The 12,333-nt window shown below is 42.1% G+C and overlaps 1 protein-coding gene across 4 annotated transcripts in view; it reads left to right on the top strand.

Annotated features, from left to right (window-relative positions):
- The window catches only part of stra6 (signaling receptor and transporter of retinol STRA6), a 116,177-nt gene that overhangs the window by 31,566 nt on the left and 72,278 nt on the right, over window positions 1-12,333 (top strand). For 2 of the 4 annotated variants that reach the window (XM_039773696.1, XM_039773699.1), the window contains exon 2: window positions 6,170-6,386. In XM_039773696.1, coding sequence (XP_039629630.1) covers window positions 6,304-6,386 — 83 coding nt within the window. In that variant the 5' untranslated portion in view covers window positions 6,170-6,303. The other 2 variants (XM_039773698.1, XM_039773697.1) reach the window with 2 other exon arrangements.

Genomic DNA, 12,333 nt, shown 5'->3' with positions numbered 1-12,333 from the left:
GAATGCAGAGGACTGAACGTGCCTATTGAAGATTTCAAAGGCTAAGGCGGTGGTCTCCTTTTACAATAGTCTCCTCTCCAGTGGAGATGACACTGCACTGTTTTCAATGGCATGTACTACTTGACCCACTGCCCTATGTGGTGCCTGATCTCAGTTGGGCCTTCTTAAAGTATTACCATAAGGGATGATGAAGATGAGCTGAGAAATGGGCAAGGTTGGTGCACCACTAGATAAGAGCAGAATTATAAGAAAAAACCTGGAAACATGAACGCAAGCAATACGAAAGGCCAACAGCCTGTGCACATAAAGTGCCATCAAGACTAAGGAATCTCTCATAGTTAGGGGATCCTTTAACTCTTTCAGGGTGAATGTCGACTTTTGTCGAAATTCAGGGTTAGAGGACGGTAAGTAGCTGTAAACTGCGCAAAAACTCGCCGTTCCGTTTTAGTTTGATTCTCTTAGCTAGAAGGAAAGTTAGCTTTATTCATTGAACCTCGATTCCCTGCGCGTGCAGGAGTAGCGAAGAGCAAACAACCTATATGGCATCGACACCTGGTGAGATACCAAAACGAACGTGCAAACCAAAATACTCTGTGCAAAACATTTTGTGAATTATCGATGAATCGGATTTTGACTTCATGGACCCCGATTTTGATGCAAGATCGAAAACGAAAATGAGGTACTCACATCAGCTGATCATGTAGCTGATGGGCCTACAGTAACATTTGCCTGGGAGGACCGTCACTTACGACAATGATGTACAAACCAGATTGCGTTGCACTGCTACTGCCACCGTTGCCCACCTGCCACATGAAAACAGCCAGGCAGCCAGTCCTGTTGTCCATCGAGACGCCCAACAGGCACCAACAGCATCCACAGCATGCACCACCAGATGTTTTATGCTGATTTATGTGTGAAACCATTGCTTTGTGTGCTTTTTCAGAAAGATTTGTTTCTTGAAAAAAATATTAGCCCTCAAAGAGTTAAACAGGGACCTCCAATATTACAGCAGAAGGGAGGCGATTCTGCGTGACAACTCTAACAAACACTCAGAGTTATAAACAACTTGAGATGTGTGGGTGACATTGTGTTGATAGCTACCTCAGAATCTCATTTACAACAGCTAGTAGACAAAGTAAGCTGGTGATCAAGCAGGTTTAACAATCAATGTCACCAGAACAGAAACAATGGTGTCAGCGAGAGTACATCACACAGGGAAAATAGCTATTATAGAAAAGATACTGGAGCAGGTGGAATGTTTTGTTTACTTGAGCTTGATGATAAAATAAACTGGTATGTGTGATACAGATATAAGAAGATGATTGCCTAGAAATGCAGTGCCGACACTTAGAAACATCTGGAGAAGCAGAGACATCACAGTAGCAGCAAAAGTGAAACTATTACAAACTCTTGAGTGGCTGATTGGAACACTGGGACAAGCTCTTTACCTTCACAAGAATTCTGGAGGGTTCATAGGAGTCTGCTTGACCCAGCTACATGGGTTTTATGGACTTGGAAAAGGCCTACAACCATGTTCCTCAGGGTGTCCTGTGAAGAGTTCTTTGGAAATATGAGATACCAGGTCTGCTGTTACAAGCTATTCAGTCCATGTGCAACCATATCGAGAGTTTGGTTTGCATTGGCAGTTGTAAATAAGACTTATTCTTGGTAGGTGTGGGACTCGGTCTGGCTTACCCTTTTTCACTGGTCCTGTTTATAGTTTCTATGGACAGAATTTCTAGGATGCAGTCAAGAGGAGGAGGAGGTCTAGTTTGTTGACCTCTGGGTCGCATCTCTGCTTTTTGCAGCTTCATCAGGTGGTGACCTCATTTGTGCACTGGAGTGGTTTGTGGCCGAGTGTGACAGGGTCAGCATGAGAAGTAGAACCTTCAAGACTAAAGTTATGTTTCTCAGCCAGGAAAGAGTGGAGTGCCCTCTCTGGGTTGGGGAGAAGGTGCAACCTCAAAAGGATACATTTGAGTATCTCAGGGTCTTGTTCTCAAGCGAAGGAAGAAGGAACTGAGAGACTGATGAGCAGATTGGAGTGGTGTCAGCAGTCAAGTGGACATTCTACTGGTCAGTCATGGTTACTGAGAGAGCTGAACCAAAAAGCAAAAGTGTTTCAGGTATCTGGTTTGGATATCTTTTGGACACCTCCCTGTGGAGGTGTTTCAGGTATCTTCAACTGGAAGGTGACCTTGGGACAGCCCCAGGACATTCTGGAGAGAGTATGTCTTTAAGGCTTGCCTGGGAACACTTTGGTATCAGCCTGGAGGAGCCATGAAAGAGACTTCTAAGCTTCTTTGCTTAGACTGCTTCCCCCATGACCTGGACCTGGATAAGTGGTACTAAGTGGATGGATGAATGGATGGATACTCTCGTATTCTTACTATCTGAGAGATGATTAACTAAAAGACTCCCTTAGAGTCAATATTAGGGTCTAAACCCGTGCCCTTGTGCTTTTGTATAGCACCTTTTATATTGAACACCATTCCATGATTTTCCAAAGATACAATGCCATTGTTTCCATATTTTTAATTAACAGAATCTCTAAGGGACACTCAAGGGCTAAACCTTTGATCTTGTACTTTTATTGCCTTTCACAGTAAACACCTTTCACAAAAACATCTGTTTAATATGACAGGTTAAGTGTCTTGCTTGAGGTCATAAAGGGATGCAGTGGTAGGGATTAAACCCCTAACCTTGTGCCACCATTTATAGAGAATACTGTCCTGCGATACAGCAAAGATGGAGGGTATGTGGTTCCTTGTTTTCAATAGGTGAACATCAGCTATGTGGATGCTTCTCTAAAGGTCATAATGGTAGGCTCGAGTTGGGATTGAAACGTATCCTTGCACAGTGCAGTTCAAACCTTTAGCCACTAAGTGTTCTCTATGCCCTCATCAGCATGTTTTTAAAGCAAAGGTGTGGACTGAATTAAATATGTAGCCTCTAGTGTATTATTTTATGTGTCTAAAATTAGAAATGTATATTTATTAGTATAGTTAATTATGTACTTTTTTATTAGAACAGTTTTTACAGTGCTTTTAACACTGCTACAACAAAGGAGTGATAGTAAAAGTAATTTGTAAGGCACTGCAGATGACGGGACATCTCAGATTTGAGTGTTTCATTGTTGTCAATGAGCAAATTCTGTTCATTCTTCTTCAGAACTGGCAAACCAGGAGCTGTCCCAGGAGAACTGTAAGTGAAGAGGGGACACCAGGCCATCACAGGGTGCCATGGCAAAAATGTACAGGCTGCACACAGGAGCAGTGCAAGTGCCATGAAGTGGCTGTGCTGCTAGTACATCATCAACTTATAAAAGGTCATTCTAATAAATTAATTAAAATGACAGTCTGATTTAAAGTAAGAAGTTAGCTATTAATAGAACACCTAATTATGACATAAGTTCAGAAATGGGTAGCATGCTGGCACAGTGGTTAGTGCTGATGCCCACATTTGGGTTCTGATCCTCTGTCATTATACAATACAATAGAATTTATTTTTGTATAGCCCAAAATCACACAAGAAGTGTCGTAATGGGCTTTAACAGGCCCTGCCTCTTGACAGCCCCCCAGCCTTGGCTCTCCAAGAAGACAAGGAACAACTCCCAAAAAACCCTTGTAGGGAAAAAATGGTAGGTTGAGCGTGCAGTGGGTGACAAAAAGAAGAGGGTCAATACAATACAATACACAGAACAGAACAAAGCCTCAATACAGTATAAAAATAAAAAATTTTAGAAGTACATAGCAGAATTTAACAGTAGATGATATCACATAATAAGATCTGGATTTGTTTAGTGACCTCAGCCATCAAGCTGCCTCCCCCATTTGGCCATACCACAGCTGAAACAGCGCTGGGCCAGCCAATCTACCCACAATTCCTGTGATCCTCCATCAGGGATGACTTTACCTTAGGCAGGCAAAACAACTGGGCAGGTGGGCAGTGGCACCAAGTACCACATTTGAGTACCGAGAGGAGAAACAGAATAGGTGAGGGTTAGTAACAAATTATAGCTCTCATGTTACTTATGTTTTAGTGCTAATGACTAACAGAGATGCAGTCTTTACAGTTAATCAGCAGCTCTAGTCAGGATATGCTAAACTGAAGTAGTGAGTCTTCAGCCGAGATTTAAAAGCTGAGACCAAAGGGGCATCTCTTATAGTAGCAGGCAGACCAATATTACCAATACACTGGCATCTGCACATTCTTCCCGGGTCTGTGTGGGTTTTCTGTCAGTACTCTGGTTTTGTTCTCTCATACCAAGTTGATATTTTAAGATCATTATCAGCACTAGCTTGGCTCTGTGTGAATGAGTTTAGCCTGTGATGGACTGGCACCTTGTTCGATGTTGTTTCCTGCCTTACACCTGATGCTGCACTGATAGATTTTGCCCCCTTCTCTCCCATATTTGGACACTGCAGTTACAGATGATGAATAGTCAATTGGGCTTTGTGTTTGTGTACGCTAAACTTACACACACGGAGCAAGATGGATATCCTGGAGGGTCCCAGAAAATCTTACATTAGGACTGAAAGCCTGATTTTATAAGGTATTCACTTGTTTGCACTTGGTATAAGAGAAGCACTTCACATCTGCCACTGTCTGTGCTACGTTGGCAGTGGCTGGAATAAACATTTTGTTCTGCTCTTGTTCTCCTATCTTCTCACGTTCTTTTTCATTCATGCTGATGTCATTCAGAGTCAGCTGTGGAAAGCCTTGTAGTGGAGCGTTAGCTGGGCACTTTAGACACCAATCCTTGAGCTAATCTTGAAGTAAGCTCATTAAGGAACACGAGAAATGGATAAGTAAGCCTAGGCAGACTAAGGAAATGTTACACAACATCAACAAGCGATTGCCAGGTGCACAAAACTGGCCTTCACAGAGCAAAGATGGCAGAGTGACCCAGGATGCAGCAGACCTTCCCCTGGTTCAGAAACCACTTAAATGCAAACGTCAAGGTTAAGTTTCAAAGAGAGAGACAGACAGTGTGTTGCATCTGACGGTGGATACAATACAGTGACACGGTGAACAGGGAGCCCACCCTGTGGAACACCCACCAAGCACACACTAGGGACCATTCAGGATCGCCAATGCACCTAACCTGCATGTCATTGGACTGTGGGAGGAAACTGGAGCACCCGGTGGAAACCCACGCAGACACGGGGAGAACATGCAAACTCCACACTGGAAGCGAACCCAGGTCTCCTTACTGTGAGGCAGCAGCACAACCACCGTGCCACCGTGCCGCCTGACATGAAAGTGTCTCTCTGAAAAAGTCACATCTCGTCCCAGGCTAAAAAGTCTCGTCTCGTCCCAAGATGTTTTTATTATAATACAGAGAGATAAGAATGAATACACCATAACAATTCTATGTGTCGTTTGTTCATGTGCATCACTTTTATCATAAGGCACGGTTTGCATGAAGGTCTAAAGTTTGCCTAATCAGATATGTTGAAAAAGACAACAATTTATATTTGGTGAACTGTATTCAGATGACTGTAAGAAAGTGCGCTGTCGGGCATCAAGTACTGCACCAGCTCACTGGCTAGTCTGAGCGGTCACTTCACTAGAATTTGTGTTCTGCTGTTAACAGGGCACTTAATGCATGTGGTCGTCTTTATATTCCTTTCTGTCTGTTGCCCAGGGAAAAATCTCAGCAATCCATTTCTAGTAAAATATACTTGATTGCAAAAATGCCTTTAGAGTGCCACTTAATGAAAAGCACGCAGTGCATTTTAATCTCAAAGAAAGATAAATGTCCAAAATACGCATTGATGTGGGCCGCCGTCTGTGTGAATCCACAAATAAATCAAAGCCGCACAAACAGGTGAAAGGTTATTACATTCCTCCAGCGGCCTAGGAGGGCCCTTCTTTTAACTCCGGGGTGTCTGGGAATATATGGAAACAGATAGACGGACAGAAAGGAAGCTTATTATGAGGAACCTAAAGTCGCCCACTTACCGGGTCAGTTGTGCCCCCCGCCCTGCTCCTCCCTCTCTCACTTTTTCTCTCTCCCTCTCTTTCACTGTCGGCCTCTCTCTTCCTGGAGCCGTGTAATCCCCCTGAAAAGGCTTTTTACTTATAGGGGGGCGGGGGACTGGCTTGGGGTTGAGGGGGCAGCTCATGCCAGTATCCCTCCTGTGTCGATTTCTGTTTCTTGAAGGCTGAGGGGAGGAGATGCGTGCAGACAGATAACGGGCTTGCCGACTCGGCACCTGCGGAGAAGTTTTGCGAAGCCGCTCTCAAGTACAGCGAGAACTCCAGGCGTCCAGTGAAGGAGCGCCACATCACGCCGCGATGGGCACCAACGAGCCGACAGACTACGACGATGACAGCTGGTATTCCAACGATCCATTGGAGCCCACCCCGCCGCCGAAAGAGTAAGTGCAGCCGGTCGTTACACCCGTCGGGGGCCTGGGATCGAGTGAAGTTGTGTGACTGCCGGGCAGCTCCACGTGTTCGAAGGACAGACGAGCGCTGCTGTTCGGCCACTGCCATTCGTGCTCGAACACGACACATTGGTGCCACAAATGGTCAGAAACGTGATATAAATCGGTGGCCTGAACGTGTTCAAGTGTAATTTCGTTTCTGTATAGCGCTCGTCAGTGCGCGCAGGCTCAGAGAGCTGTAAGCGGGTCACAGCTACATGCAAATACATTTACTTTTTATTTGCATTTATCCAAGGCGACTTACAGCAGGTGACATACAATCAGATACAATTTTTATTTATTAATTTATTTTGGGATTTCCCGGTTGGAGCACAGGCAGGTGAAGTGACTGCTCCTGGTCACACAGTGACAGTGGCAGGATCAGAACTCACAACCTTAATGTTAGAAATCCAAACCCTTAACCAGTACCCCGCACTGCCAGCTTATAATAACAGCTAGCGGCCGCCTCACTTGATTTGGAACAACTTTCTTAGGTCTTCCCTCAATTATTGTTTGACTGATGCCCTTATCCAAGGCGACTTACAAAATTTCAAATACAATTGTTTACATTTCTTTTAGTTTATTTTTGTTTGTTTTTTTCCATTTGGCTGGCGAAGTGACTTGCTCATGGTCACACAGCGATAACAGCTGGGTTGGAACGGACAATGCTTAACCACCATGCCAGAGTGCCTGTCTAAAATAACAGCTAGCACCCACCTCACTTGATTTTAAGGAACATTCTTGGGTCTTCTCTTAACTTTTTTCGGTGACGATTTCATCAAACATTTCTAATACAATTAGTTACATTTCTTTTTGACTGTCCAGTTGGAACACAGGCAGGTGAAGTGACCTCCTCATGGTCATACAGAGTCAATAGTGGGATTTGAACCAATAGCCTCAGGGTCTGAAATCCACAGCTACGCTACATGCAAAAGTGTTTACAAATGACTAATAATGTAAGGTTTCACTCCGCAGTACAAATAAAAGCAGGTTAAGTGGTTTGTCAGTGCTAAGATTGCCCCCTGATATGTGTCGCATGTGCTCACCCTAAGATGGTCTGACACCTTGTGCAGAGATTGTCCCTGCTTTGTACTCAATGCTGCCCTGGGAAGGCTCTGCAGCTTCCCCGTGACCCTTCTCCACATAAAGCGGGTTTGGAAAACGGATGGACAATGAGCACCTACTACGCTCTAAAAACAAACGTTTCAGGTCAATAAAAAAGTAAAAATAACATAACAGTTTACAACTAACGTTTTGAATTATGTCGACTTCAATGAGCAAAATGACACCTTTTATTGGCTAACTAAAAAGATTACACTATGCAAGCTTTCAAGGCAACTCAGGCCCCTTTTTCAGGCAAGACGTAATCATTTTGCTTGACTTCTCATTGCATCCATAATGGCTACCATGGTGCAACACCCCTTACTACTGTACGTAACATCATAAATTCACATAATCACAGTGCATAGCATATCTGAGTTTATTTTTTGATATTCCAAATATAGTGTAATGTAAGTGTATATTGTCCAGTGGCAGATAGTGCTTCCTAACGTTGCCAATGATCTGAGTTTAACTGCAGGTCTGGTGTGGTGTTTGCACATTCTCCTCATGTCCACTCGGGTTCTTCCGTTTTACTTTGATTATGTGGATTAGGTGGACTGGCAACGCTGACTTGGCCTTAATGTATGTGTGTCTGTGTGTGTGAGTATGTTTACCCTCCGATTGTCCTGGCATGCTGTTCAGGGATTGTTTCCTGCCTTGTGCCCTATGCCTGCTGGGATAGGCTCCAGCCACCTGTGACCCTCCTCAGGATTAAGTGGGTGCCAGGACTGTGGAGTCGTTACACAAAACCTTCGATTCCATCTCCATCTCTGACTCCTCGATTTATGGCGCCACTGACTCCGACTTCTCAGTTTATGTTACCACAAACTGCGACTCTGAGCTCCCTATTTGTAATCAGACTCATTTTTACTGTGTTAATTGAAAGCACATCACATACAAGATACAAGTCATCTCACCACTGCCAGCGTGAATCATCAGGCTACTTTTTAGCACCCTGACCTGTTAAAGTTTGGGTTTAAAGGCTGTAGTGATGCTGTTGTGGCTTTTTAAAATGATTTAATGAAAAAGTTACAGACATTGAGTAACATTAAACAAAACACAAAACTTTGAACATTTAAAAAGAGTCCATATTTTTATCAAATGGCTGGAAGAAAAAATATTTTATTCAAATTAGTATATATGAAATTGGAAGGTTTAACACATTATATTACAAATTACAGAGTCAATACGTTTTTTCCAACTCCGGCTTCAACTCAAGTAACCAAATCATTGCTTTTAACTCGGACTCCACGACTCCAACTCCACAGCCCTGGGTAGCTTAGAAAATGCTATGCTATGGTATGTTATAGTATTTTTAATTACAATGTACTTAATGATTAACAGTAGAACCCCAACATTGTAAGTTGGCTACTTAAAAAAAAATATTTGAAAGTACTTTTTTTCTCTGAAGCTGAGGGGATTGTAATCATCATCCATTTTCTAAGCCTGCTTATCTAGAGCAGGTCCGGGAGCAGCTGGAACCGATCCCAGCAAGCAAGAGGCATAGACAGGAACATCCCCTGAACAGGGCGGCAGTCCAGTTTAACATCAGCAATTCACCCAACCTGCACGCCTTTGAACTGTGCAAAGAAACCCACAGAGGCACACGGAGAACATGCAAAGGGAGGACCTGAGAATCAGACCCTGGTCTGCTACCACCCTGCTACGCTTTTATGTATCATGTGCTTAGTAAATATGAGTAGGAATACGTATATCTGCGGTGGGCTGGCGCCCTGCCTGGGGTTTGTTTCCTGCCTTGCACACTGTGTTGGCTGGGATTGGCTCCAGCAGACCCCCGTGACCCTGCGGGTTGGATAATGGATGGATGAAATAGGCATATGTCTTTAAGCTGACAAACATTTCACAAATGTAAGTTGTTCTAAACAGTTTTGTCTCATTACTTGTTAGCATTTTCAGGTTAATTTGTGACCTCAACATAAAAACGTTTCCCCATATAAGCCTGCATTCAGAAATCGCACTGATCAGAGCGTCAAGTTTGTAAGTAAAGTCCTCCTCACCCTAAGCGAGTGTCTCAGCGCTACAGACAGAGGTGTCCAGCTGGCATTTAGTGTGCCATGAACTTGTGCTGGCATTTAAAAATGGTCCGGCATTTCAAATGAAACTCGATTCAGTTACCACAACATCATTGTTGGGTGCTGTCAGTGAATTAATGAAATGGAGTTCAAATGACTTAACTGTTATTACTGTGTCAGCACAATTTATTAACTACTGCTTGCAATTCAGGAGGTTTAATTAAACAAAATCATTCACCTTGCAACCATGTATTTACCTGTATTTAAGTATTGGCTGTAGGTCCCTTGAATTATTTTTTTAGAGTGAAGCAGTAACATTTTCAATCTATTGATTCTTGTTATTTCATGTTTAACAATGATTGCTTGTTTAAATCATTTATAATATTGTCATAATAATTTTTTTATTGTATTGCTTTGTGCTATGTTTTGTGTCTATGGAGGAGAATACTTTAGATTCATCAGAAATTTCGATCTCCGGTTTTCAACAGTTTTTTTCAGGGTCCACCGATACCGAAAACATTGATATCTCAATGATGGGTGTGTGTCTGTCTGTCTGTCTGTGTCTGTCTGTCTGTGTGGGTCACATTTTCTTGAAAAAGCTCTTAAAACTAAAATGGCTGAACGGAAAAAAAAAACTCGAAACTCAATTTGCTGATTAGTTTTTGAGCCAAATCGTGCAAGAGAATGAGACACTCTAGAGCAGGGGTTCCCAAACGCGGTCCTGGGGGTCCACTGTGGCTGCAGGTTTTTGGTCCAACCAGATTCATAGTCAGTGACAACAACTGATAACACTGAGCTCAATTTATTAGCTGCTATCTTTTTTTCTCTTCTCTTCTTCTACATTAAGAAAGCACCGCAGCATGATTTTTACATTTATAAGACATTTAGGAATATTTCCATTTTTGCTAGAGATTGAAATACTTAATCCTCTTCTGTTGATTTTATTATATGTTACCCTTTCTTTGTGCAGTTGCTTACTTCATTGTATCTTAATAATGACAACCAGCAGTGCAGACAGCCAGGCAAACAACAGTGAATAATCAAAGGCTGTAAGTACTTTAGCATTAGACCCAATAATTAGAAAATAATGGATTAATTAAATGATTAGAACACCCGGCAAAAAATAGAAAGAAAATCAAGATGAAAATATTGTTGAAAAGATAAAAAAATACATTATTCCCATATAACTGCTTGGTGTATTTCAATATATACAAGGTGAGACACAAAAAATAATCAGCTTGGTTAAATAAAAATATTTCTTGATGAATTACAACATTTTAAACATGGTCACCTTCTATATACTCCCCTTCCTGATCTCTACACCGCTCCATACGTATCTTCCATTGATTGAAACAGTGCTGGAAGTCCTCTTGCTTGAGGGTCTCCAACAGGCTTGCCGTTTTTGCCTTCACTTTCAATCAATCAATCAATCAACATTTATTTATATAGCACATATTCATACAAAAAAATGTAGCTCAAAGTGCTTTACAAAATGAATAGAAAAATAGAAGACACAATAAAAGATAAACATAAGTCAACATTAATTAACATAGAATAAGAGTAAGGTCCGATGGCCAGGGTGGACAGAAAAACAAACAAAAAAAAACTCCAAAGGCTGGAGAAAAAAATAAAATCTGTAGGGGTTCCAGACCAAGAGACCGCCCAGTCCCCTCTGGGCAATCTACCTAACATAAATCAAACAGTCCTCTTTGTATTTAGGGTTTTCATGGAAGGACCTGATGATGATGGTCACGTAGACTTCTGGCTTTCAGTCCATCAATGTTGGTGCATCATGATGCTTTGAGTAGGTGGTGGTGGCAGCGCCACTACAAAGAAACCGGAAAAAGAAACAGAAGAGAGAGTAGGGGTCAGTACGGATTTTAGAGCCACTGTGAATAGTTATTATGAAGAATTGAACATACAGAGTATCAGTATTAAGTTAAAGTGAAGTTATAAAAGGCCATGTTAAAGTAATGTGTTTTCAGCAGTGTTTTAAAGTGCTATACTGTATTTGCCTGGCAAATTCCTATTGGCAGGCTATTCCAGATTTTAGGTGCATAACATATCCATTGAAGAAAAATGTGCTCCCTTCAGGTCACTTTTGATTTTCGGGAACAAGTAAAAATCACAGGGAGCGAATAGGGAGGATGTTTGAGGACAGGAATGTATTTGTCAGTCAAAAACTGCTTTACGGATAAACAGAAAATTCGCAAGAAATTTGATGTCAATTTTCTGTTTGATTTTTTCACCCGATATTATCGTGGCAAGTCGTGCAGCGATTGTTGTACAAATGCTGACTGGGCTACTCACAGGATATACAGTCAACCCTCGCTTATCGCGGTTAATCTGTTCCAGACTCTGCTGCGATAAATGAATTTCCGTGAAGTAGGATTCTTTATTTATAAATCGAATATTTTCACAGTTAGAGCATAGAAAACCTGTTTACGACCTTCTAAATAAATTTTCTAACATTATTAGAGCCCTCCAGACATGAAATAACACCTTTTAGTCAAAAGTTTAAACTGTGCTCCATGACAAGACAGAGATGACAGTTCTGTCTCACAATTAAAAGAATGCAAACATATCTTCCTCTTCAAAGGAGTGCGCGTCAGGAGCAGAGAATGTCAGAGAGAGAGCGAGAAAAGCAAACAATCAAAAATCAGTAGGGCTGTTTGGGCTTTTAAGTATGCGAGGCACCACAGGACAAAGCAGCTGCAAGGAAGGCAGCAATGTGAAGGTAATCTTTCAGCATTTTTTAGAGGAGC

The sequence above is a fragment of the Polypterus senegalus genome, chromosome 12 (assembly GCF_016835505.1).
Source record: "Polypterus senegalus isolate Bchr_013 chromosome 12, ASM1683550v1, whole genome shotgun sequence".
In the NCBI taxonomy this organism is placed as follows: domain Eukaryota; kingdom Metazoa; phylum Chordata; class Cladistia; order Polypteriformes; family Polypteridae; genus Polypterus; species Polypterus senegalus.
Note: the sequence above shows the minus strand (reverse complement) of the source record. Positions and strands in the feature narration are given on the sequence as shown.